This window comes from Colias eurytheme, chromosome 16, assembly GCF_061535395.1.
Source record: "Colias eurytheme isolate Ceu_HAF_F1 chromosome 16, ilColEury1 Martin Lab GWU primary, whole genome shotgun sequence".
Classification (NCBI taxonomy): Eukaryota; Metazoa; Arthropoda; class Insecta; order Lepidoptera; family Pieridae; genus Colias; species Colias eurytheme.
Genome location: NC_142995.1, coordinates 8,092,472 through 8,114,635, shown reverse-complemented (window position 1 = coordinate 8,114,635; position 22,164 = coordinate 8,092,472). Strand labels below are relative to the sequence as shown.

General features: G+C 37.6%; 3 protein-coding genes across 3 annotated transcripts; 1 reads left to right on the top strand and 2 right to left on the bottom strand.

Annotated features, from left to right (window-relative positions):
• Positions 1–2,247: 2,247 nt before the first annotated feature.
• TSG101 (tumor susceptibility gene 101) lies at positions 2,248–3,786 on the bottom strand. Its single transcript, XM_090110862.1, has one exon. It carries the CDS (start codon positions 3,658–3,660, stop codon positions 2,449–2,451), a length of 1,212 nt encoding a protein of 403 aa, XP_089966988.1. The 5' UTR covers positions 3,661–3,786; the 3' UTR covers positions 2,248–2,448.
• Positions 3,787–4,977: 1,191 nt separating this feature from the next.
• RpL12 (ribosomal protein L12) lies at positions 4,978–7,477 on the bottom strand. Its single transcript, XM_090111031.1, has 4 exons — positions 7,296–7,477; positions 7,144–7,217; positions 5,556–5,736; positions 4,978–5,200 (listed from the first exon to the last, which is right to left on the bottom strand). Exons 1-4 carry the CDS (start codon positions 7,330–7,332, stop codon positions 4,998–5,000), a joined length of 495 nt encoding a protein of 164 aa, XP_089967157.1. The 5' UTR covers positions 7,333–7,477; the 3' UTR covers positions 4,978–4,997.
• Positions 7,478–9,804: 2,327 nt separating this feature from the next.
• Positions 9,805–19,218, top strand: Mau2 (Mau2 sister chromatid cohesion factor). The gene is made up of 12 exons (XM_090110796.1): positions 9,805–10,064; positions 10,249–10,428; positions 10,843–10,965; positions 12,144–12,272; positions 12,540–12,648; positions 13,371–13,568; positions 13,955–14,152; positions 15,936–16,045; positions 16,371–16,472; positions 16,664–16,767; positions 17,300–17,502; positions 18,221–19,218. Exons 1-12 carry the CDS (start codon positions 9,840–9,842, stop codon positions 18,412–18,414), a joined length of 1,875 nt encoding a protein of 624 aa, XP_089966922.1. The 5' UTR covers positions 9,805–9,839; the 3' UTR covers positions 18,415–19,218.
• Positions 19,219–22,164: the final 2,946 nt, after the last annotated feature.

The window sequence follows — 22,164 nt, the reverse complement described above, 5'->3', positions numbered from 1 at the left end:
CGCTCACAAAACAAGCAGAAAATTTGTGCTGGTCGCGAGCGACTGCACATATACGCAATTCTTAATAACCACATTCATTAACTAGAATTCGGTTGAAAATAGATAACATAATTATTGAAACAGTAAGAACGAAAGAGATAGTTAGTAACTCTCTGCTACGTGTAAGCCAAATGTCACTTATTGACCAATCACAGCACTGCATTCAAATCACGACATTGCGTCCTTTTCACACTTGTCAAAACAACTATTTACTTTCTCTTTCGCCTTTGTAAATGTAAATGAATTTTAAGTATAAAATATTAAAATGTAATGATTTATGCATTGTGTATTTGTTTACTTATTTGTGATACAGCCCTGAGTTTTTTTAACTTTTTTGTCATAGTTTGCACGATGGTATTTTGATGGTATCGCTTTTCGCCGCCTGATGTAAAGAGATCCTAATTAGGCTCTTTACGAGTCTTCACATCCCGAGACTGGGTAACGTATATTCTATACTTTAAAAAAATCATTGAATATAGCAAAATGAGTAGTATTCTTCAAAAGGTCGCTCATTTATGACTGAGCGGGGATAAAAAATCCGGTCTGTTTCCTAACTCTCTTGTTATTTATCTAATTTTTAGGTTTGTTAATGCAAGAAATGCAAGGATGAATCTTTAGTTCAAATGAAACGAAGAATGGGTTATAATAAAACTCGTTTAGTCCTTTTTACTTCAATTTTTATTAAGACAAAACTTTGCCTATTGGCTTCCAATATGCACACTTAAAATCTAGATTTCATATTTTACATCTTTGTCAGGATTTCTCAGACAATTTTAACATTATTTCTATTATTTTATTATTGTTATAAATATTTGGACACAGTATTTTCTAACAGGAATGGCTACAAGTGTTCTAATTGTTATTAAAGTGGTGTTGTGTTCCAAATTTTGTGTCAATTAGAACATATTGAGTGCATCTCTTTCATTGCAAAAATATGTAACTATGTTATAAACAACAAAGAGTCACAAACTAACAAAGGCTTTATCAAATGGAATGATTTCATTCAATAACTAGGTAAAAAATTCGTTATTATTGGATGAGATCATTTTGCTAAATGAATAGTTCTCATTCTTCAAGTTCATTCATAGAAATATACTTTTGAGGGTAGTACACACAAGTTAATAAGATCATGGGCATTAATTTTGAGTAATAAGCCAGGGAGTTGATGCCATTTCTAAAATTATAACAATTGTAGTAAATGTAACCAATGTTGTGTTGCTTTGTCATCATCTCCCTAGCTTCAGTGAGGCACCATGACGGCAGTTGTTATACTTTTACATAAATAGATTCTAATGAAGATGTAACTATAATCTTATTAGGTACATATTATATGATTTAGCGCCAAGCCTATAACACTATGATGATATCAAGCCTTTGCTTAAAAGGAATTTCACATGTCACATTTTAATAATTTTCTTTTTTACTTAGCAAAGTTACACCATTCTTATAGACTTATTAATATTAACACTAGAAAATGTGTGATTCCATATGATATATAAATTAAAATTATAGATAAAAAAAGCTCTGCAGTCCACAACAACTTCCAGCCTTTAGTGTACATTTGAGTCTTATTGTCTATCTATTACAAAATCTCATATCCACAATTTAGTAATGAGTAACTTTTACTTTAAATCTAATTTTAAAGTAGCGTTATCATAAATTGTATGCTAAATAATGTAGAAACTATACAACCCCTTGATATGGTAGGGTATTATATAAAAGCTAATTAAATGTAATGGATACAAAATTTAATGAAATATAGATTTTCTACATAGATGTGAATAATAATAATATAGGATTCATATACATATAAATTAACTATATGTAGTCTGACATTTTAAGGCCCTTCGCTCATGGAGCTACTCAAAAAGAACTAGTCACAAACTCAAATTACTAACGAATTGCCTGAGCGTCACAGCCCATACATGTTCTATGGAGATTCGCACACGACGCGACTAGTTACTAACTGGTGAGTAACGCGTTAGCAACCAATCACGCGCGACGCGTCGTGCCGGTCTCCAAGCTACTGGTTTCCCGAGTTTCTTTGTTTTTTATGATAAAAATGAACGAGCAAACATTGACAAGTGACTAAAACCTTATAACTTGAGTAGCGTTGTATGCGAGATACAATTTGTAACTGGTTTGTAATCGTAATTACTGATTAGTTCAGTCATTTTTGAGTAGCTCCATGAGCGAAGGGCCTAAGTCAGTTAAAGAAAAAAAACATAACTGCACATGCATAATTCAAAGGCAAACTGCCATTCAATATATAACATAACTGATCAAAATATAAAACTATAATTTATACAGATAACATAAAATACAAGCTCAGCTTATCATGAGAATTCTATGTAATATAATCATTTAGATAACAGTATATCTGTCAAACAAATATGCATTTGTTTACCATTAGCAAGCTAATTGGGCCTTTTGCCTGCATTTATGCATCAATGCTCTCAAAGTGAATTGCCGGCGGGCCAATGTTCGTACTTGCTTTAAAAATGTGTCCAAGTCAATAACTTCTTTACGTAAAGCTTCACCCATATAATATATGGCATCTTCCAGAGTTGCCTCCTCAGCAAATGCATTCAATAGCTGTGAATATAAAGGAGCTGTTGTAACAACTGCTTCGTCCACATCTACACCTTCTTGCTCTCCTAATCTATCCACAGCAGACAGTAACTCTTTCTCCTTTTCTTGTAGAACAGCAACATTCTTGTCCAAATCCGCCCTCTCCCTCTGCAATCTACCTAGTATGTCTTCCAGCCTTGTTTTACCTTCGCGCAACTCTTGTTGAGTTCTACGCAATGTTTCCAGTTCAGCTTGGGACTGTTGAGATTGCTCCTTTAGCCTCCTTCTAAGTTTATCTTCAACAGCTGATAGCAAGGAAGCTTTTATATGTTCTTCTGTAATTGTTCCACCGGCAACATCTGGACTTGGCCCTTGGCCATAGCTTGTAGAAGGAGGATATGGTGTAGGATTAAATGTTGGGTAGGGAGTTCCATTCACATTTGTGGGCTGACCCGGGTATGGGGTACCATAGCCAGGGTAGGGCAAGTTGGATGAAGCTGTTGGTTGAGGGGCAAAAGTAGGGTATGGTGGCTGTGAATGGGGTTGTACTTGAGGATGTGGATATAGTTGCGGCAAAAATGTACCAGGAGGGTATGGTGGACGCACTTCATTACGTGGCTTAGAATAAACTGGTGGTAATTCACCAAAGGCAGCAATCATACACTGCACAAGATTCTGCAATGATGAGCCATTCGGATTCCACTCGTGCAAATACGGCAAATAAACCTTACCGTTGCTATCTACGTATTTTGATACTTTTATCGACATATCTGGTGTAGGCTTTACGAAGCACAATGGAGCATTTTGAGGATGAGTGTCCATGAGCCAAATGCACACTGGTATGTTGTAATATGAGCCTTTGTAATTCACAGGAATAGTACCTTCGAGATTTAATAAATCTTTTCGTGCTCCGTTATTAAACACAAAAGCTTCTAATCTAAAAGTCAAGCTCCGATACAATTGTAACAAACTACTGACCTCTTTGGAGGTATAGTCCCGGTATTTATATTTTGACAAACATTGTTTTAACACATTTTCATCGTTGGCCATCTTATTTTAATGAAAAGATATGCAACACGCACCCAACAAAGTAAGAAATTCAACAATTAATAATAATCTAAAATCTCAATTTGTCATCACTCACTGATGAAATTAAGTTTGACATTAGGCAAACATAGTGACAGATCTTATTGTCATTGTCAGACACAGTAGCTCTAAACTAGTATGTAGTAACTAAAATAAAGTAAAAGAACAGACGAAGCTACTAGTGATCCCATAATTTTTTAAGGCGAAAACGACGAAAAGAAATAGTATATACAGAGGGCTTCCCAGAAATGGTGCTATATCACATTATTGCATAAATAACTCCACTTTTTCTCGCATATTATGTGACATCACATCCACGTTTTTCGTCATATTTCCTGTTTTTCCTTCCCTGTAATGTATTCCCTAATAACCGAATTACTATATTATAAACATTGAGTTACTATGTACTACGTACTAGAGAGGCCATCGCTACTACACTATTTGTAAAACTAGTTAGAGTCAATCGTCTCAAACTATTTTTTTTTGTTACATAGATTGGTTTTAATTAATGAGATAAACAATATTTATTTGTTACATTTATTGGTTTTAATTTATAAGTAATAAGAGGCAGAATATCTAGAAAGTGTATGACTCACTCCCCCCCCCGCGCCGCCGCGCTTGTCGCACAGATTTTGTTCGTGGTGTCCTCTCTATACCTCAATGATTATAAAACAGATTTTTGTTTGTAAGTTTGTAAGTAATGTGTAAAAGTAGGCATTTCGTTACAAAATTTAGCAGATATCTTATTTTTGGTATATAGGGATGAAAGTGGAATGAAACCTGTGTCCTATCCTATGCCCATGAGACAACAAATTCATCAAAAACGGCACAGCAGTTTTGGTGTTATGAAAACAAACCTGGTTGCCAAGTTATATAGCCTGTCCTGAGTATATATATTAGTAAAAGCCTATCTTTATCACAATAATTCTGATTCTGTTGCTTCGCGGCTTCGTCCACAAATCCTGTCGTAAATCAAATTCGTTCAGCCGTTCTACAAGCCTTTTCTCATACCTTGTCCCATTTTTGGGGGCATTATAACAAGACTGGCAATATTTTTCGCCGAAAGAGCGCACGGCTTTCGTGGCGCGCACCTTACATACATTTATATATTTTGCCATGGTAGGTGCCCTAGGTGGTAGCACATGGTAGTAAATGCATGATTATAATACTGTACTAGATAATTATAATTTTGATTGAGTAAAATTTCAAAGGCGAAATTCATGAAAATCTCTTCAGCCATTATGAGTTTGGGTAACTTGGTAATTTTAAATAAAAATACAGTTTTAAAAGTCCTCTTTTATTTATTCATCAATGGTAAGAGCTCCACTGTTGATGTCATTGATCAGGTCATGTGGCGGCCTGCCTTCTACTGTGCAGCCTACCGATTGGGCTGTTCCGAGGATTTCCTTCACTGTGCCCGAAAGGTATCGAGCCATGGACCTAGGCTTCATGATTTTTGCAATACCAATAACATCTTCTAATGTGATGTTACCACTGTGCTTTACTGAAAAATAAATGTAATGTTATAAATTTCTTTCTAAAACAAATCGGTTGTTAACATTACTTGTTGTTATGGTAGGTAATCATTTTAATACCATCAGTGGCCATTAGGATATACTATTTGGAACATTATACATGAATGTGCATAAAACTTAATTCACAAAATAGGAAAAGCGTTTAAAGTATGATAGATATGCAGAAAAAAAACATCAAAAATAAAACACTTATTACTTTATGCATATTTAGTCATACATCAAACAAATTCTTAGTCAAGATATGGAAGAGAAAGAGCTTCAATTATTAATATCCATTCTAGACAAGAGTAACTATGCAGATAAATTACACAAGCAAATACTCACTGTTTTTTTGCTTCTTGCGGTCACGTGGTGGCTCCTTCAGTGCTCTGATGATGAGGGCAGCTGCAGAGGGAACAACAGAGATCTGAGCCTGTCTGTTCTGTACTACGAGCTGAACTGTGATCTTCAGACCCTTCCAGTCACCGGTAGCCTTTGCTATGTCATCACCCACTTTCTTGGGGGACTGCATCAGACAAGTCATTATAGATAGTCATTATAAAATGTGTTCAAAATGTGGCATTGCAGGTTATGATATTGTAACATTAATTCTGAATCCAGAACAATGCCCAATCATATGAAACTATGTGGTAATTAATAATAGAAGAAGTATCTTCTAAATGGAAATACATTATTTGAAAGAAAGTGAGGAGGGTCGGAACAAAAACCGATAAACGACATGCTGTATTTTTTTTTTTTTTTTTGTAATTTCGATGCTTTTTCATAATTTTACATGATAAGCTTATTGAATCTGTTCTAAAGCCGATGAATCTAGTAGAAAAATGCGCTTAAAGTGAAATGATCTATACAGATACCGATAAATCCACTGGTGAGGTAAAAGAAAATTGATATCTTAACAGAAACCGATAAATCCTACATAAATTTGATAGATTTTTATAAGGTTGAGACAATTATTTAATTCCTCATATACTTAGTTTTATAAAGGGCTTTATTATTATACTTAGTTTTAACCAAAAATGTTAATGGTTTTTTCACATAGCGATAAATCCTTAGTTGATTTTTTCAAAAAACGATAAATCCGGATAGTCTAAGCAAAAACCGCTATATCCATTTTTTTTTATTTTTTTTTTCGTTTATTACTTCACACACGAATCTGTTGATTTGGCCACCAAACAATGTTGCTAATGTTGATATATTAAGATATTCTACTCTCTTTTACCTAAAAAACCAAAGAAATAAAACGTTTTTTCCGATTTGTCAAAAATCTTAGAAAGTGGATTTAGCGGTTTTTGTTCCGAAGCTCCTCAAGTGATAATGAAACCAATTTATACAATACTTATATGGTATTAAAAATACATACACATTGAAGTGTGTAGTCTGAATAATTAATTTATTGATGATAGATCAGAATCAATGGTTGGGCATTATTACTGAAGAACTAAAGTGCATTTAACTCACTAGAAAATAACATCAAGGATCTATAAGCAATGTAGTCAACAATCATATAGGCCTGGTCCGCGACTCCTTATTGGGCATTCGGAGTAGCCGCGACAGGGAAATAATTATCCTGAGTCGCGGGTTCCTTCCATCCGCCAACCGGAAGGACGCGCCTGGTAGGGTGGCACCCCCCAAGATCATTCATCACACATTGCAAACTAATACTTTTACGACTTTATTCATTACTTATGGGCAACTATCAGTTGTACTGTAAACACTTTAAATATGTTTAAAATCAAACATTGACTCAATCTAGATTCTAGACCAAGACAAATAGATATTGATGAAATAATATAAGCCCAATAGAGTCTAGATTGTTTCACAAACTATCATACACATAGTTTACAAGATAATATTAGGAATGCCACGCGAGAATTTTAGGTTATGTTCAAAATAGATAAATACAATTACTTACAAGACCCAGAGGACCAATTTTAGGGGCCAAAGATGATGTGGCACCAACTTCTCCTCCGATACATCTCAAGTTAACTGAAAGAACACCATAGAAACTTAGTAAAACTTCTACAAGTATTATGATTCACTTTTCAACACTTTGTAAGACCTTACCGATTTTAATTTCGTTAGGATCGAACTTAGGCGGCATTTTGTTTTAGTATAATTATTCAACCTTGTTGAAAATAATGAAATCCAAGTAGATTACTTTGGATTAAAAGGCGAACCGCCGTCTAAACGTTCTATAAACGCTGACAGCTCGCCGTAAAAGAACTAAAAAATAATGGTTGATAGCTGTCGTCGATGACGGATGACGTATTCTATTTCCACAGTTAATAAAATGACATTGGATATATAGATACAGATAGATACTAATGAGCAACAAAATGGAAGCAAACCTTATTCAAATGAAATCATTAAATAGTAGATAACACTCGCAGGCGCTTTCTCCTTTGCCGAGGTACTTATAAGATAATCGAATCGAAAATATATGAACATGCGCTTATAAGCGCTGATAGGCGCCGACAAGTTTCAACAAGTTTCAACAAACTTGTCGGCGCCGATCAGCGCTTATAAGCGCATGTTCATATATTTTCTTGCGCGGGTTACCAGCGCTTATAAGCGCCGATAAGCGCTTATAAGCGCTTATAAGTTTCAAGCTTTCTTTCTGAATACGCCCTACGTAGTATATTATTATTAGTCTGTGCTAATATTAAAAAAGATGGAATAACCCCTTTCATTTGTGTATATTATCTTTTTATTTTTTTAACGTACATTTCTAATTAAATACAATTTCTAATATTCGTCCATGTATCGTTTAGCGCTTAGATCATTATTAATGATCTAAGAAGCAACATAAATGTTTCTGATGTGTAGCTTAATACCATTTTAGTACTATATATAGTACGACATAAAAGAGATGAAATTAATTATTTTGGAACTAATTCGTTTTTCATTACCTGGCAACCCTGAATTGGCAATGTAGCTGTCAAGTTGAATAAAAATTTGTTGTTTTTTTCGTGAAGTGGAGAATTATTGAGATAAAATTGTTATTTAGAACAAGAAATTTAAATAAAAAAGGAGACATCATGAAAAAGGTTAAACGTAGCGGTGTCCGTGATGTGGTGTATAAAGTTTTTATTCGGTGTTTGTCCGAATTTCAAGCTGGAAATTTATTGACTGATTTGGAAAACGTTTACAAACGTACAGCAGAATATACCGGTGAGATTCCATTTATTTTTGTTCAGTACTACGTAAAATAGAATATTCCATTAGTAACGAGTGTTTAATGTATGTATGTATGGCGATTATTACGTTTTCGCAATTTAATTTGAGGTTATTTGTATGTAAACAAAAACTAGTTTTTATAGTGCGACCAGCACAATTTGAGTCAAGAAGTTATATCCAATCCAACCAGCCTCAAATAAAGTACCTAGTTTAGATTTTACTACATAGTATAGTGATAACTGTTTTCATACAGCTATCTATCTATTAATCAATCAAACCATAAGAAAAAAAATCATATTTACTGTATCATATTTACAGATACTGAAGATGCCCCGTACCCTCTTGCCAGTACTTCGAAACAGAGTGATGATCAGTCCTTTGAAGGAGTAGAATATTTAGATTTTGATGAATTATATTAATGTACAAAATTTATCTACAAAAAAAATAAAAATATGTGGTTTGCAAATCGCCTTGTTTTTTTCTACCCGACGGACCCAGAAAGAGGGTAATGTGTTTGAGCTGCATGTGTGCTTGTTTGTTTGTATGTTTGATTCTATGTGCGCCTCTGCAGTCTAAACACTTGACCGATTTTTATAAAATAACTAATTCCAAATACATTTAAGTAAAATTTGACCTAGGTAGGTCAATTAAAATACTAATGTATTTTTGTCTTAAATTACACTATTGCTACAATGAAACAATTATAACGGTTTAAATCGCGGTATTTATTTTAGATTATATTATATAGATTTTTGGATTTTTATTCTATAGTATCAAGATCGCTTGCGTCGCAGTATCAGTGTTGCTATATGAGCGACGGTGGCGCCCTCATTTATTTTCATCTCTTTTGTGTCGCACTGTATGTACAGTACACTTACATGGTATCAAAAAGAATGAATGTATTATTTATCCTATAATTTAATCCTACTAATATTTTATATGCGAAAGAGTGTGAGATGTATTTTAAAACAGAAGTAGGTAAACCTCAGTTTCAATAACAGGCGATGCTGTGAAGCTTTAACACTTAGATTACTTTAACATTATATAATTGCAAACATTGCAATATTTCAATGGAATGGGAAAAATCCACACAGAAAAATCCACATATATTTACTCAAAATAGCCCAAAGCATTGTAATGTTTTTAGCGTTTAATTTTATGCAATTTAAGTTTTTTTTTAATATTTAATATTCCAATACAAGGTGGTAGTGTTCCATGTTTTCTTTTGAATAGCAAAATAAAACGCGAAGTTTTACTCAGCTGTTATGTCTTTTATACATAGAACCCTAGAACCTAGAACCAATTTAGAACTGTGCCTAGAATTTTAAAATCTTTTTAATCTATTTAGTAATTCCATTTTTAGAACTGGTAAACCAAATGTGATAGGTTACGGAGTTGTCAACACCGTTCCCTCCAAGCAGAAATGTCAAAATGGCGTCAACGCAGGACGCTTGGTATATTTCTTTACTTGGTTTAGCGGAACATTTCCGCACATCAAATCCTCCTGACATAAAAAGTTGTATTCAATGTTTACAAGCTGTATTTAATTTCAAGCCACCGCAAAGAGTTGAAGCCAGAACACATTTACAACTTGGGAATATCCTTTTGACACACACTAAAAACATCGACTTGGCGAGAACTCATTTGGAGCAAAGTGTGAGTTTTTCCGTGTTTATTTTGAATTAATGACGAAGTTGTGCAGTGATAGTGATATTCAGTGAATAGACATTTGTACTTTTTGATTTATTTATAATTTTTTTTAATAATATTTATGTGACCAGTGGAATATAAAATGTAAACAATGTATATGAAGTGGGTCATAATAAGTTTTTTATTTCAGTGGTGTTTATCGCAGAGCATTAATGGATTCGACGATGTTAAATTTGAAGCCGCTAGTGTGCTTGCGGACCTATTTGAACAGCAGGGTCAGCCAACACATTCTAAACCTATATTACGAAAAGCGATTGAATTGTCACAGCACAGTGTATATTGGCACTGCAGGCTAATATTCCAACTAGCAGTAAGCATACATTTCATATTTAACAAACTAACATAAACTTTTTGTTATTTATTACACAGACATGAAATAAGTCATTTTCAATAAGCAGAAGATATAAAATTGAAGTGAATATGCATGTAATAATAGTGATAATCATGTTTTTAAAATGGAAAATAATACTAGCTATTATATTTCCCATCAATTATTGTAATTAAAATTACAAGATAATATTTGTTTAAATATAGCTTTCCACCCGTGGTTTCGCCCGCTTTGTCTAAAACCTAGTAAATTATATACTAAAATCTACCTCTTTACTCACTTATCAATTAAATAACAACACATTGAAAACTGTTGCAAAGATTTAATCATACATAGGGATAGAGAAAGCAACTTCGTTTTGAAATATGATGTAGTGATTATTATTTTTTTTTTCAGCAAATCCATGCCACAGAGAGAGAATATGAAGTAGCGAGTAGTTTACTGGGTGTTGGTGTAGATTATGCACAGATATCAAATGCGGCATACACAAGGGTACTGTTTTTACTAAGTAGGGTAATGGTGAGTAAAGCTATGATCTTTTTATATTTATAATTCACTTTTAATATTAAATATTTAATTGAAATGGAAAATTAGCTCAGAATAATTATTTTCTGTTAATAACAGTTATATAAGTATGTACTCTAGTTCTGCTGTAATTAAATATTAGAAATATATTTACTTTATGTACAGTTTCTTCACTGTACTATTATAAGTTGTTGTCTTTTACTCCTTTTTTTTATAGTGGGGAAATCTTCCAAAGATACCCACGGCCCCCAGGGAAGGAGCCGTGGGTTATATCGGATTCTTACCGACTAAAACCCCACTGTGTTCCGTCGAGCCGCTTTAATGATGGGGCCGCGGGTATTGGTTAGGATTCTTCCTTTTACCCCTGACATAAGGCTAATTATTTTTCACAAATATGTATTTATCTAATTTACAACAACTGTGTACTTATCTGTGCAATAAAAGAATTAAAATGCTATGAACCGATTTTGTTGCAATACATTACTGAAATAATAATTAAAATTTATAGTACTGTACCCAACTCCTGTAAATTTGCTTTCTATAGGATAATAATATTTGAAACATGTGTCTTGGGATTCTGTATACTGTATAAGTAATAATCCCAATGTAAGTGCAGTGTGTTGAGAATAATCTTCTCTTATATATAAAAATGAATCGTAAAATGTGTTGGTAAGCGCATAACTCGAGAACGGCTGAACCGATTTCGATAATCCTTTTTTTATTATATTCCTTGAAGTACGAGGATGGTTCTTATGTAGAGAAAACGTAAACATGTACCACGGCGAAGCCGGAGCGGACCGCTAGTTCAATATAAAAATGGACATTAAGTCATAATCATCATTTTTAATTGCCCATTCAACTCACTTATGATGACTTATTAACTACAATAATTACTACAATTTATTAGTATCATTGTCTTTTTCTTTATGTAGTATGTACGTGGGAATCAAACATTCCTACATTCTTTTATAATTCATAATATATTATTGTTTCCTATATTTAAATTTTGAAATTGTATTTGTACTTTCTACTTTGCAGAAATTACAAACTACAAACAACTACCATGTAAAAATTTTTTGACACTAATTGAAACCCCTTATTGATTTTAAATGTTCATATCATAAAATATTTCAATTGTAGATTTTATTTAAATTAGTATATTTCTCTTGCAGTTACTACTAATAGACAAGAAGATACAGGAAGTGTTGCCACTTTTAAATCAAGCTGGTCACCTAGTTGAATCATGGGTTGGCAGTCCACATCAGAAGGAGTACCTCAAAGTGTTCTTTCTAGTTTTACAAGTAAATATATAATTTATTTAACCTATACTAATGTTTTTTTGAAGTGAAAATTCTTTAGGCGTGTTGAGAGTTTCAAGAATTTCAAGATTGCGTCATGGCTTTACCATCACGTCATGAAGTAACGCGACGATTTTGTCAAATCTTGGCAAAGAAGTTTCACTTCTGACACACATTCTTTTTCATGTATGTAAAGATGATTTCAGAAAGACAAGCAAGTAGAAAAATTGACTTTTGATATCAAAGTTTATTTTATTCAAATAATTTCAGGTATGTCACTATTTAATGGCAGGACAAGTAAAGAGTGTGAAACCTTGTTTAAAGCAATTACAACAAAGCATCCAGACAATTATGGCACCAACATGGCCTGATGATGATGGTAAAGTATAAGTAATTTTATTCACATAGTTTCTATGTACTTTTGTGATATAATGCCAATAATAAGATATATTCTGGTTGGGATTTTGTAATGCCTGCAGGCAAGGTACTCTTAGAGCGTATACGCACTATGCGGGTAGCCGCATTGCGGGTAGCCGTCCGGCTGACCGCAAGCACAATAATTATGTACGTAATATTCATTTCTATGCGCACTGTGCGGTTGCGGTAGCCGCATCGCAGTGCGCATAGAAATGAATATTACGTACATAATTGTGATTGCGGTCAGCCGGACGGCTACCCGCAATGCGGCTACCCGCATAATGCGTATACGCTCTTAGTGAAAAATTTATTCAAACGAATTGTTCCATTATTTTTCAAAATAAAAAATACATTCAAAGATTTCCAAAAATTTATTGGCTACATTAGACTTTCGAATGGATTTAAATCTGTTAAAATTATACTCTGTAGTTATATTGGATTGATCACTAGATTGAATTATAAGGAATGTCTCTTACAAATTTAATTAATCTAAGGAAAATAAAAGCATATTTATAACAAAGAGGAAATAAAAGATTTTATAGTTATATTTTGTATCAAAAAAATATCTTATCAATTAAAAAAAAATCTTTTGAGGCCTTTTGAGGATGATAATTCATAACCAACTTTGGATGTAGGTTGTGTAAACTTTTTAAGCAGCTATATTGAAATGGTAAATGTTCGCAGCGGTGTGCGGCGGCGCGGGCGCGGGCGGGGCGGGCGCGGGCGGGGCGGGCGGCGGCGAGGCGTTCGTGTGGCTCTCGCGGCAGCAGCTCTACGTGCTCGTGTACCTCGTCACCGTCATGCACTCGGCGCAGGCCGGCTACATGGACAAGGCGCACAAGTACACGGAGAAGGCGCTCGCGCAGATCGATAAGCTCACCTGTATGTGTGTTCTCAGATATCCGCATTATTTGCTGTGTTTAGTGGGAATAAAGTTATACTTTTTTAACTTTATTCCCACTAAACACAGTGTTGTTTGGATTTGTGGGGATCAGTGTTAGTTATGTTGGACCGAAGTTCTTTATCGCACGTTGCGAAAGAGGGCTTGACAACATTAAGACCAAAAGTTGTAACAACACTTTTTGCCATAGTTGTAAGCCGTACGGCGTGCGCGTGTTTCTCTGTCTGTGTCTCTCTCACTCGTAAGCGAGCTAGTTATTTTAATATCTTCGTTCCATTCGGGTGTCTCTTGACACCTCGAAAGTTTATTTAAATAAAATTTTATATTAAACAGAATAATAATGTAGTAATTTGTGTGTGTCTATTAGCTGCAGGCGACGACACCAACTCGATAGCGAGCGGGCAGTCGGCGGGTCGCGCGGGGCGCGGCGGCGCGGCGCTGGCGTGGCGGCTGCGGGTCGCGCTGGTGGAGCACGCGGCGCTGTGCCGCCTCGTGGCCGGCGGCAAGGCGCACGCGCTGCACGAGATCGCGCGCGCCGCGCACCTGCTGCGCCACCCGCCCAACGGTACGTGCTGTGTGTGCTGCAGCGCGCCGTGCAGCACGCGGCGCTGTGCCGCCTCGTGGCCGGCGGCAAGGCGCACGCGCTGCACGAGATCGCGCGCGCCGCGCACCTGCTGCGCCACCCGCCCAACGGTACGTGCTGTGTGTGCTGCAGCGCGCCGTGCAGCACGCGGCGCTGTGCCGCCTCGTGGCCGGCGGCAAGGCGCACGCGCTGCACGAGATCGCGCGCGCCGCGCACCTGCTGCGCCACCCGCCCAACGGTACGTGCTGTGTGTGCTGCAGCGCGCCGTGCAGCACGCGGCGCTGTGCCGCCTCGTGGCCGGCGGCAAGGCGCACGCGCTGCACGAGATCGCGCGCGCCGCGCACCTGCTGCGCCACCCGCCCAACGGTACGTGCTGTGTGTGCTGCAGCGCGCCGTGCAGCACGCGGCGCTGTGCCGCCTCGTGGCCGGCGGCAAGGCGCACGCGCTGCACGAGATCGCGCGCGCCGCGCACCTGCTGCGCCACCCGCCCAACGGTACGTGCTGTGTGTGCTGCAGCGCGCCGTGCAGCACGCGGCGCTGTGCCGCCTCGTGGCCGGCGGCAAGGCGCACGCGCTGCACGAGATCGCGCGCGCCGCGCACCTGCTGCGCCACCCGCCCAACGGTACGTGCTGTGTGTGCTGCAGCGCGCCGTGCAGCACGCGGCGCTGTGCCGCCTCGTGGCCGGCGGCAAGGCGCACGCGCTGCACGAGATCGCGCGCGCCGCGCACCTGCTGCGCCACCCGCCCAACGGTACGTGCTGTGTGTGCTGCAGCGCGCCGTGCAGCACGCGGCGCTGTGCCGCCTCGTGGCCGGCGGCAAGGCGCACGCGCTGCACGAGATCGCGCGCGCCGCGCACCTGCTGCGCCACCCGCCCAACGGTACGTGCTGTGTGTGCTGCAGCGCGCCGTGCAGCACGCGGCGCTGTGCCGCCTCGTGGCCGGCGGCAAGGCGCACGCGCTGCACGAGATCGCGCGCGCCGCGCACCTGCTGCGCCACCCGCCCAACGGTACGTGCTGTGTGTGCTGCAGCGCGCCGTGCAGCACGCGGCGCTGTGCCGCCTCGTGGCCGGCGGCAAGGCGCACGCGCTGCACGAGATCGCGCGCGCCGCGCACCTGCTGCGCCACCCGCCCAACGGTACGTGCTGTGTGTGCTGCAGCGCGCCGTGCAGCACGCGGCGCTGTGCCGCCTCGTGGCCGGCGGCAAGGCGCACGCGCTGCACGAGATCGCGCGCGCCGCGCACCTGCTGCGCCACCCGCCCAACGGTACGTGCTGTGTGTGCTGCAGCGCGCCGTGCAGCACGCGGCGCTGTGCCGCCTCGTGGCCGGCGGCAAGGCGCACGCGCTGCACGAGATCGCGCGCGCCGCGCACCTGCTGCGCCACCCGCCCAACGGTACGTGCTGTGTGTGCTGCAGCGCGCCGTGGAGATATACCTGCCTGATTGGTCATTGAGGTTCCCCAGGACACCGCGCATCAACTGCCGCCCAATGGCATAACACGGTCTATGCTAATTCTTTAAGAACTTCCCGCTCATTCTCAAGCCCGCATCTTTTGTGAAATTGATTGTCATCAAATTTTTCGACGATAAATATAAATATAATAATTCATGATTTGTGCATTGAAAACAACAAAAAACTTTAAAAAAAATCTTACTTTTGTTTATTGGTAAAAAATTATTTGCTTGAAGAAATTTTCATTGCGAAAAAAAAAATAAGCAAAAATAGTGTTTCCCACACAATGCTAATATAAGTTTTATGTCTGTTTGCAGCCCAGTGCGCAGCGGCGCACACCCCGCAGCTCCACTGCCTGCTGGGCCTGTACGCGATGTCCATGAACTGCATGGAGGCCGCCGAGGCGCAGTTCCACACCGCTATACATGTGAGTTACAGTTGCTTGTATAAAAGACTACACATGGGTTAAAATTTTTTATAGCCACTGTATTTTTATAAATCCAATATTAAATAATCACCAATAAATGACTATTCAAACCAGAGCGTTATCAGTATACCGATCAGTACACGATTAGAGTCCCTAAACTATATTACGTAAAAGATTTTATGGCGTACCCTTTAGGGATATACCCACAGCGATAGCGGATACTGCTCTGGTTTGAATAGGAAGATAACATAATTAATTAATTGATATCGTAGTAGTTTTGAGGGTAACTGTATAAATAATTATTAGAAAAAACTTTAAATTTCAGATGTCACAAGAGAGAGATCTATGGATGTTTGCGAAACTGAATCTAGCAATTGTATATTTAAGAGGACGAAGAGATAATGATTTAGCTCAAATTATGGAACAGGTATGTTTTCTCAGTTTTTTAATATTTAATGTCGTGTTTCCAATTTTAATACAAAACAGTAATGAAAAAATTCTTAGTAAATGTTTGTTGCACTTATAAATCAGGTAGGTGGAGTTAATAATTAGCCTCTATTATGTAGTAATTTTTTGCCATATTGACTTAAAGTATCTAAAATCTATTAATTAATACAGGTACGACCTGAAGCGTTACCTGCGTACGCGCACGGTTTGCGCGCCGCTTCATATTACGTGCTAGGGCTACAGGCCTTTTTCCAAGCGCGGTATAATGAAGCCAAGTGAGTATAAATTTATTTTACTACCATATTTATTGAGTAATAATGATTGTAAAATTATTTATTGTAATTGTTCTGATTTTCCGGCTCGAAGGACCACACAATAAAAATTATTTGTTGGTTGTAAAATTACAAAATGCGTTTGCGAAAGCTTTATTCAATCTACTGTAGACTATGAAATGTTGCTTATAAATTTGTCTCTCGAAGGGCCACAAATAAAACTACATAGATAAATAAATAAATAAATAAATAAATAAATATTATAGGACATTATTACACAAATCGACCTAGTCCCACAGTAAGCTCAATTAAGGCTTGTGTTGTGGGTACTAGGCGACGATAAATATAATATTTAATAAATACATATATAGATAACAACACCCAGACCCAAGAACAAATAATTTGCCCTGACCGGGGATCGAACCCGGGACCGTCGGCTCAGTAGGCAGTTACTTTACCACTGCGCCAACCGCGTCGTCATAGATGCTTGTAAAATTAATTTTTTGACTTAAATTTATTCTATTTCAATTTTCAGACGATATTTAAGAGAAACGCTAAAGATGGCGAACGCGGAGGACCTCAACCGTCTCACGTCTTGCTCGCTCGTACTGCTCGGGCACATATTCCTGTCGATTAATAACTCGCGAGAGAGCATGAACATGGTCACCCCGGCTATGCAACTCGCTAGTAAAATACCTGATGTGCATGTGCAATTGTGGGCTTCCGCTATATTGAAAGGTATGTTACTATGTTTAAAATAAAATAATAATAATAAAAATAAAAATCATTTATTGATCAATTTGTGGGTTAGGTACAAACATGTAACATTTGGACCCCAAACTAGGACAGCCTGTATTTTGGGGTCCACAAGGTTTTAGATACAGGATTTTATATAACGTGATTATTACAAGCTTTTCACATGTTTTTTGCAAAGAATCTAATTCTATATAGTGCACAGTAAGAGCGAGCGCGCACGAGCAACTTTGTCTCCGCAACTATTTTGTCTCTGCAACTATTTTGTCTCTCCACCCATGGGTTAGTATGAAAGTGCGCGCACGTAGCGACGCAACTCCCCATACAAATTCATGGGAGAGACAAAATAGTTGCGGAGACAAAGTTGCTCGTGTGCGCTAGCTCTAATAAGATAAATTATTAAAAACAATTATCGTCAAATGTGTGTAACTTACACATGGTAGAAGTGACACATTCTAATGTTTCGGCTTCAAGATATTGAGACAAATGTAAAATTTACCATGAATATAAGAGTACATATAATGCTTCCCATCTCATTTTCTCCTACCTAAAATTAATGTACATATGTGTGTCTCTTTTTATTGTCACTTTTTCATTTTATCATCATCAATATCCAACATTCAAGGAAAAGAATGAAATCACATAGGTATAAACAAAAATCTGTGACAAAAAGCAGTCTAAAGTAACATTTCGTGTTTTCCAGACCTATACCGGCTAGCGGGGGACACGGAGCGCGAGAACGAAGCGTACCAGATGCACTGCAACTTCTCGCAGGCGCTGCTCAAGGACCACTTCCAGGCGACGCAGCTGCCGCAGCACGCGCTCGTGCACTGGACCAGTGGGCCTCCGCCCGCGCTACCCGCGCCCCCTGCGGCGCCTGGCGTGTCGCATACGTAGGAGTCAAAGTGATAGTGATAGTGAAGTGAAGTGAATGGACTCATGCAGTACCCTCATTCAATCAAGAAAACAAAATGCTAAAAAGTTACATGGAATTGTAGCGACACCTCGCTCTGAATCGCGCAAGAATCACTTAACGTTTGGACCAGTGGGCCTCCGCCCGCGTTACCCGCACCCCCTGCGGCGCCTGGCGTGTCGCACACGTAGGAGAAAGTGATAGTGAAGTGAACGGACTCATGCAGTACCCTCATTCCCGGCCAAGAAAACAATGCTAAAAAGTTACATGGAATCACTTGACTTTTGGACGTTTGGACTAGAGGTGCTCCGCCCGCTTCGCTTGCACCGCTTGCGGCAGCGCTCGTGCCCGGCGTGTTGCACTCATAGAGTCACACTTGAAAGTGTTTACCTGAAATTTCTGCATACATAGAATGACCTCACCATGCTTGAGTATAATATGGAATTTGGTGCCTTCAGTGCCCAGTTAAACTAAAATGCTATATGAAATCACTTTACACAGTGCCAGTAAAAAAGGAATCATGACTTCGTACATCCTGCCCATCACCACTTAAGTGCTCAGTGCTCGACACTGTATTCTGCATTTGGTTTATATCCAGTATAGAAAATACCTGCAATCAAGCCTCACCCATTGCATCAAACACTAATATTGATGCAAAACCTGTTACTTGTATACAGTTAACATCCTCTAAAGAACTAGTCCAAGAATTCTACCTACAAATAAATCTACCAGTTTATATGATAAATAGCAATATTAATATGTACATGGTGTTGTGTTTTTTCACAATAAATTGAGAAACGTAAAAAATAGCAAAAACTCATAATTTAAAAAATCATGCACAGGGAGGATATTGTTAACTTATAATCATTATGAATATTGCCTTATTGATACTGTACAGAGATTTTTGCTTTTAATAATTCCATTAATTAATTCAGAGCATGATAAGGTATTATAATAATTAAACATTGTATTTGATATTAGATGCAAACAGTACAAAAATATGTTTATGCAGACTGACTTTGTGATAATATGAGATAACATTTGTGTTGTGCGCTTTGGTGTGAATGGCGGAAACTGCATTTTAAGGGGAACTATTTAAAACCATATGAGCAATAAAGTTGAAGTAAAAAATTATTATGAAAGTATTTTAAACAACAAAAATTCAATAGAACTTGTATGATTTACGATTTTTTTTAATAATCACCAATGTATTGATTTTTTTAATGGTTAAATTACGATTGTTTTACTGTTTCGAAAATTGCAAACGCATAAAATAATTGTTGCGCGAGCAAACAAAAATATTTTTAATTTATTTAATGTTTCTTGGTCTAGATTAAAATGCCTTTAAATTAAATTTTTATTTTAATGAAAAATAATTATTTTTAGATTTATAAATTATTATTAGGCGAGATTTTTAATAAGTTATTTCAAAAAGGGGTTAAATTAACAATTAACAGTTAAATAATCAATTGATTCTGGAGTAAGAGTCTTATTAAATTGGTGCTTATAATTTACTCTTATTCTTTGGGTATTCATGGTTTGTGTCCACTGAATATATCTTGATCATCATAAAATTATTTAATAATTTTAATTAAATATTTATTTTTCTGGTATTGCCTTTTATGTCACGCACCTGTATTACCTTCACTGTTTGTAATACACATGAATATTAGAATAGAAAAATACGATATATAAAAAAGAGCGTGTGTGCTGAGCACACGTGTTAAAGTGAAACTTCTTTGGCAAGATCCAATGATACCAAAATTGTCGCCTTACTCCATGATGTGACGGTATTGCCATGACGTGATCTTGAAATTTTACTCTCAACGCGCCTAAAGAAGTTTCACTTCAAAAATAATGACAATTCATACAAAGCACTCAAGCCGTCTTTAAAATTGGTAGTTATGCATAAGAGATTTTTATAATTTCTTACAAATTGTCCACTTTGAATGATAATACTGATATCATAGGATGGAATAGCCGAAATAAGAGTTTTTGTAAAAATAGATGTAATACCATATCCCTTAGTATTGTATTGTTTAGAGGTCGATGCGGCGCTTGAGACGCACTGCAGCACAATGCTGGTTTGCGTGCAAACAGACGATTTCTCCAAAAGGACTGACTTATTTGTAAATAATTTATCGATGCAAAATAAAAGAACAAAGATGTCTCATATTTATTTGTTAGTGCGAATGTTGTTGGCGACTCGTCAGGTTGATTATTGTTAGTTGTAATCACTCATTGGTGTTTTGATGGACGGATTCGCTTACTGTATATTATATAGGTACGTCACAATAGCTGTTAATTATTTCCGCGGTTATATTTTTGTATCTTAGACTGTTAGTTTCTTCCATATTCATGGATCTGTCCATTAAAACGTGCGATATCATACCGTCTCGCGAGACGTTGTAAATTAAGCACTTGTAATTTGTATACATTTTATTCGATTATTCCCAAACAGTGTGATGTGGCCTTACGCAATAGGTACATTTGCTGTTGTTAATATGTAAATAAAAGTTGAATTATTGTAAATAATAAAATATATGTTTTTTGCTATAAAATGTTTTTTATTTACACTCCTACTTGGAACTTATGTCAGCTCAAAGAACACTGCATTTCAATCTTCTGAAATATCTTACAGTACAGTCTTCAGAAAGTCGACATGTTAATGATAATTTATAAAAACAGTTGCTCATAATTAGTCCATTGAATAAAAAGTTCTAGAGTGCGTGAGTTAGTAACGTAAGATGTTTCTTCGGAAACATGTCAAGAGTCTCTAGGTAATAAACATACTAAAACCCCGGGCCACTAGGAGGAGCCCCGGAGTGGGGGGAGGGGGGAAATGGGTCCATTTTTTCATTTTTCGCTTAAATCTCAAAAACGGTACATGTTAGAGAAAAACTTTCAAGGAAAAGTTGAAAGGCCATAAAATTATCTACAAGTTGTACCTGAATCATTTTTTCATATATCCTACCGTTTCTGAGTTATACGCAGTAAAACATGATTTTGGCTCAAACAATTTCCACATCAATCGATCAAAAAATATTTCTTTCTTCCAAAAAACTCAAATGTGCAACTTGTGACCGGTACTGATAGATTGCTCTTAATTAGGTCTATAATTGGTAAAATAAACACATTCCTCCATGGAAGCCTTTAGGAGGAATCCATTGTCAAAATATTATATTATGGTAGTTTGAGTTACTGAACTTGATCTTTTTATTTTTTTCTTCCAAAAAACTCAAAAGTGCAACTTGTGACCGGTACAGATAGATTGCTCATAATTGGGTCTATCATTGATAAAAATACCAGATTCCACCACGGAGGCGTTTACGGGGAATTGAATTTTATTAGGGTAGTTACGATACTTGAACTTTTTATTTTTTTTCTCCAAAAAAACTCAAAAGTGCAACTTGTGACCGATACTGATAGATTGCTCTTAATTAGGTCTATAATTGGTAAAATAAACACATTCCTCCATGGAAGCCTTTAGGAGGAATCGATTGTCAAAATACTATATTAGGGTAGTTTGAGTTACTGAACTTGATCTTTTTATTTTTTTCTTCCAAAAAACTCAAAAGTGCAACTTGTGACCGGTACAGATAGATTGCTCATAATTGGGTCTATCATTGATAAAAATACCAGATTCCACCACGGAGGCGTTTACGGGGAATTGAATTTTATTAGGGTAGTTACGATACTTGAACTTTTTATTTTTTTTCTCCAAAAAAACTCAA

Excerpts from the sequence above, each read along its gene's own strand:
- Mau2 (XM_090110796.1), top strand. The coding sequence starts at position 9,840 with ATGGCGTCAACGCAGGACGCTTGGTATATTTCTTTACTTGGTTTAGCG. Across the intron at positions 12,649-13,370 it reads AACATGGCCTGATGATGATG|CGGTGTGCGGCGGCGCGGGC; the intron begins GTAAAGTATAAG and ends AAATGTTCGCAG. Across the intron at positions 16,768-17,299 it reads GCGCGGTATAATGAAGCCAA|ACGATATTTAAGAGAAACGC; the intron begins GTGAGTATAAAT and ends TTCAATTTTCAG.
- RpL12 (XM_090111031.1), bottom strand. The coding sequence starts at position 7,332 with ATGCCGCCTAAGTTCGATCCTAACGAAATTAAAATCG. Across the intron at positions 5,737-7,143 it reads AAATTGGTCCTCTGGGTCTT|TCCCCCAAGAAAGTGGGTGA; the intron begins GTAAGTAATTGT and ends TGTCTGATGCAG. Across the intron at positions 5,201-5,555 it reads CCGCAAGAAGCAAAAAAACA|TAAAGCACAGTGGTAACATC; the intron begins GTGAGTATTTGC and ends TTTATTTTTCAG.
- TSG101 (XM_090110862.1), bottom strand. The coding sequence starts at position 3,660 with ATGGCCAACGATGAAAATGTGTTAAAACAATGTTTGTCAAAATATAAA.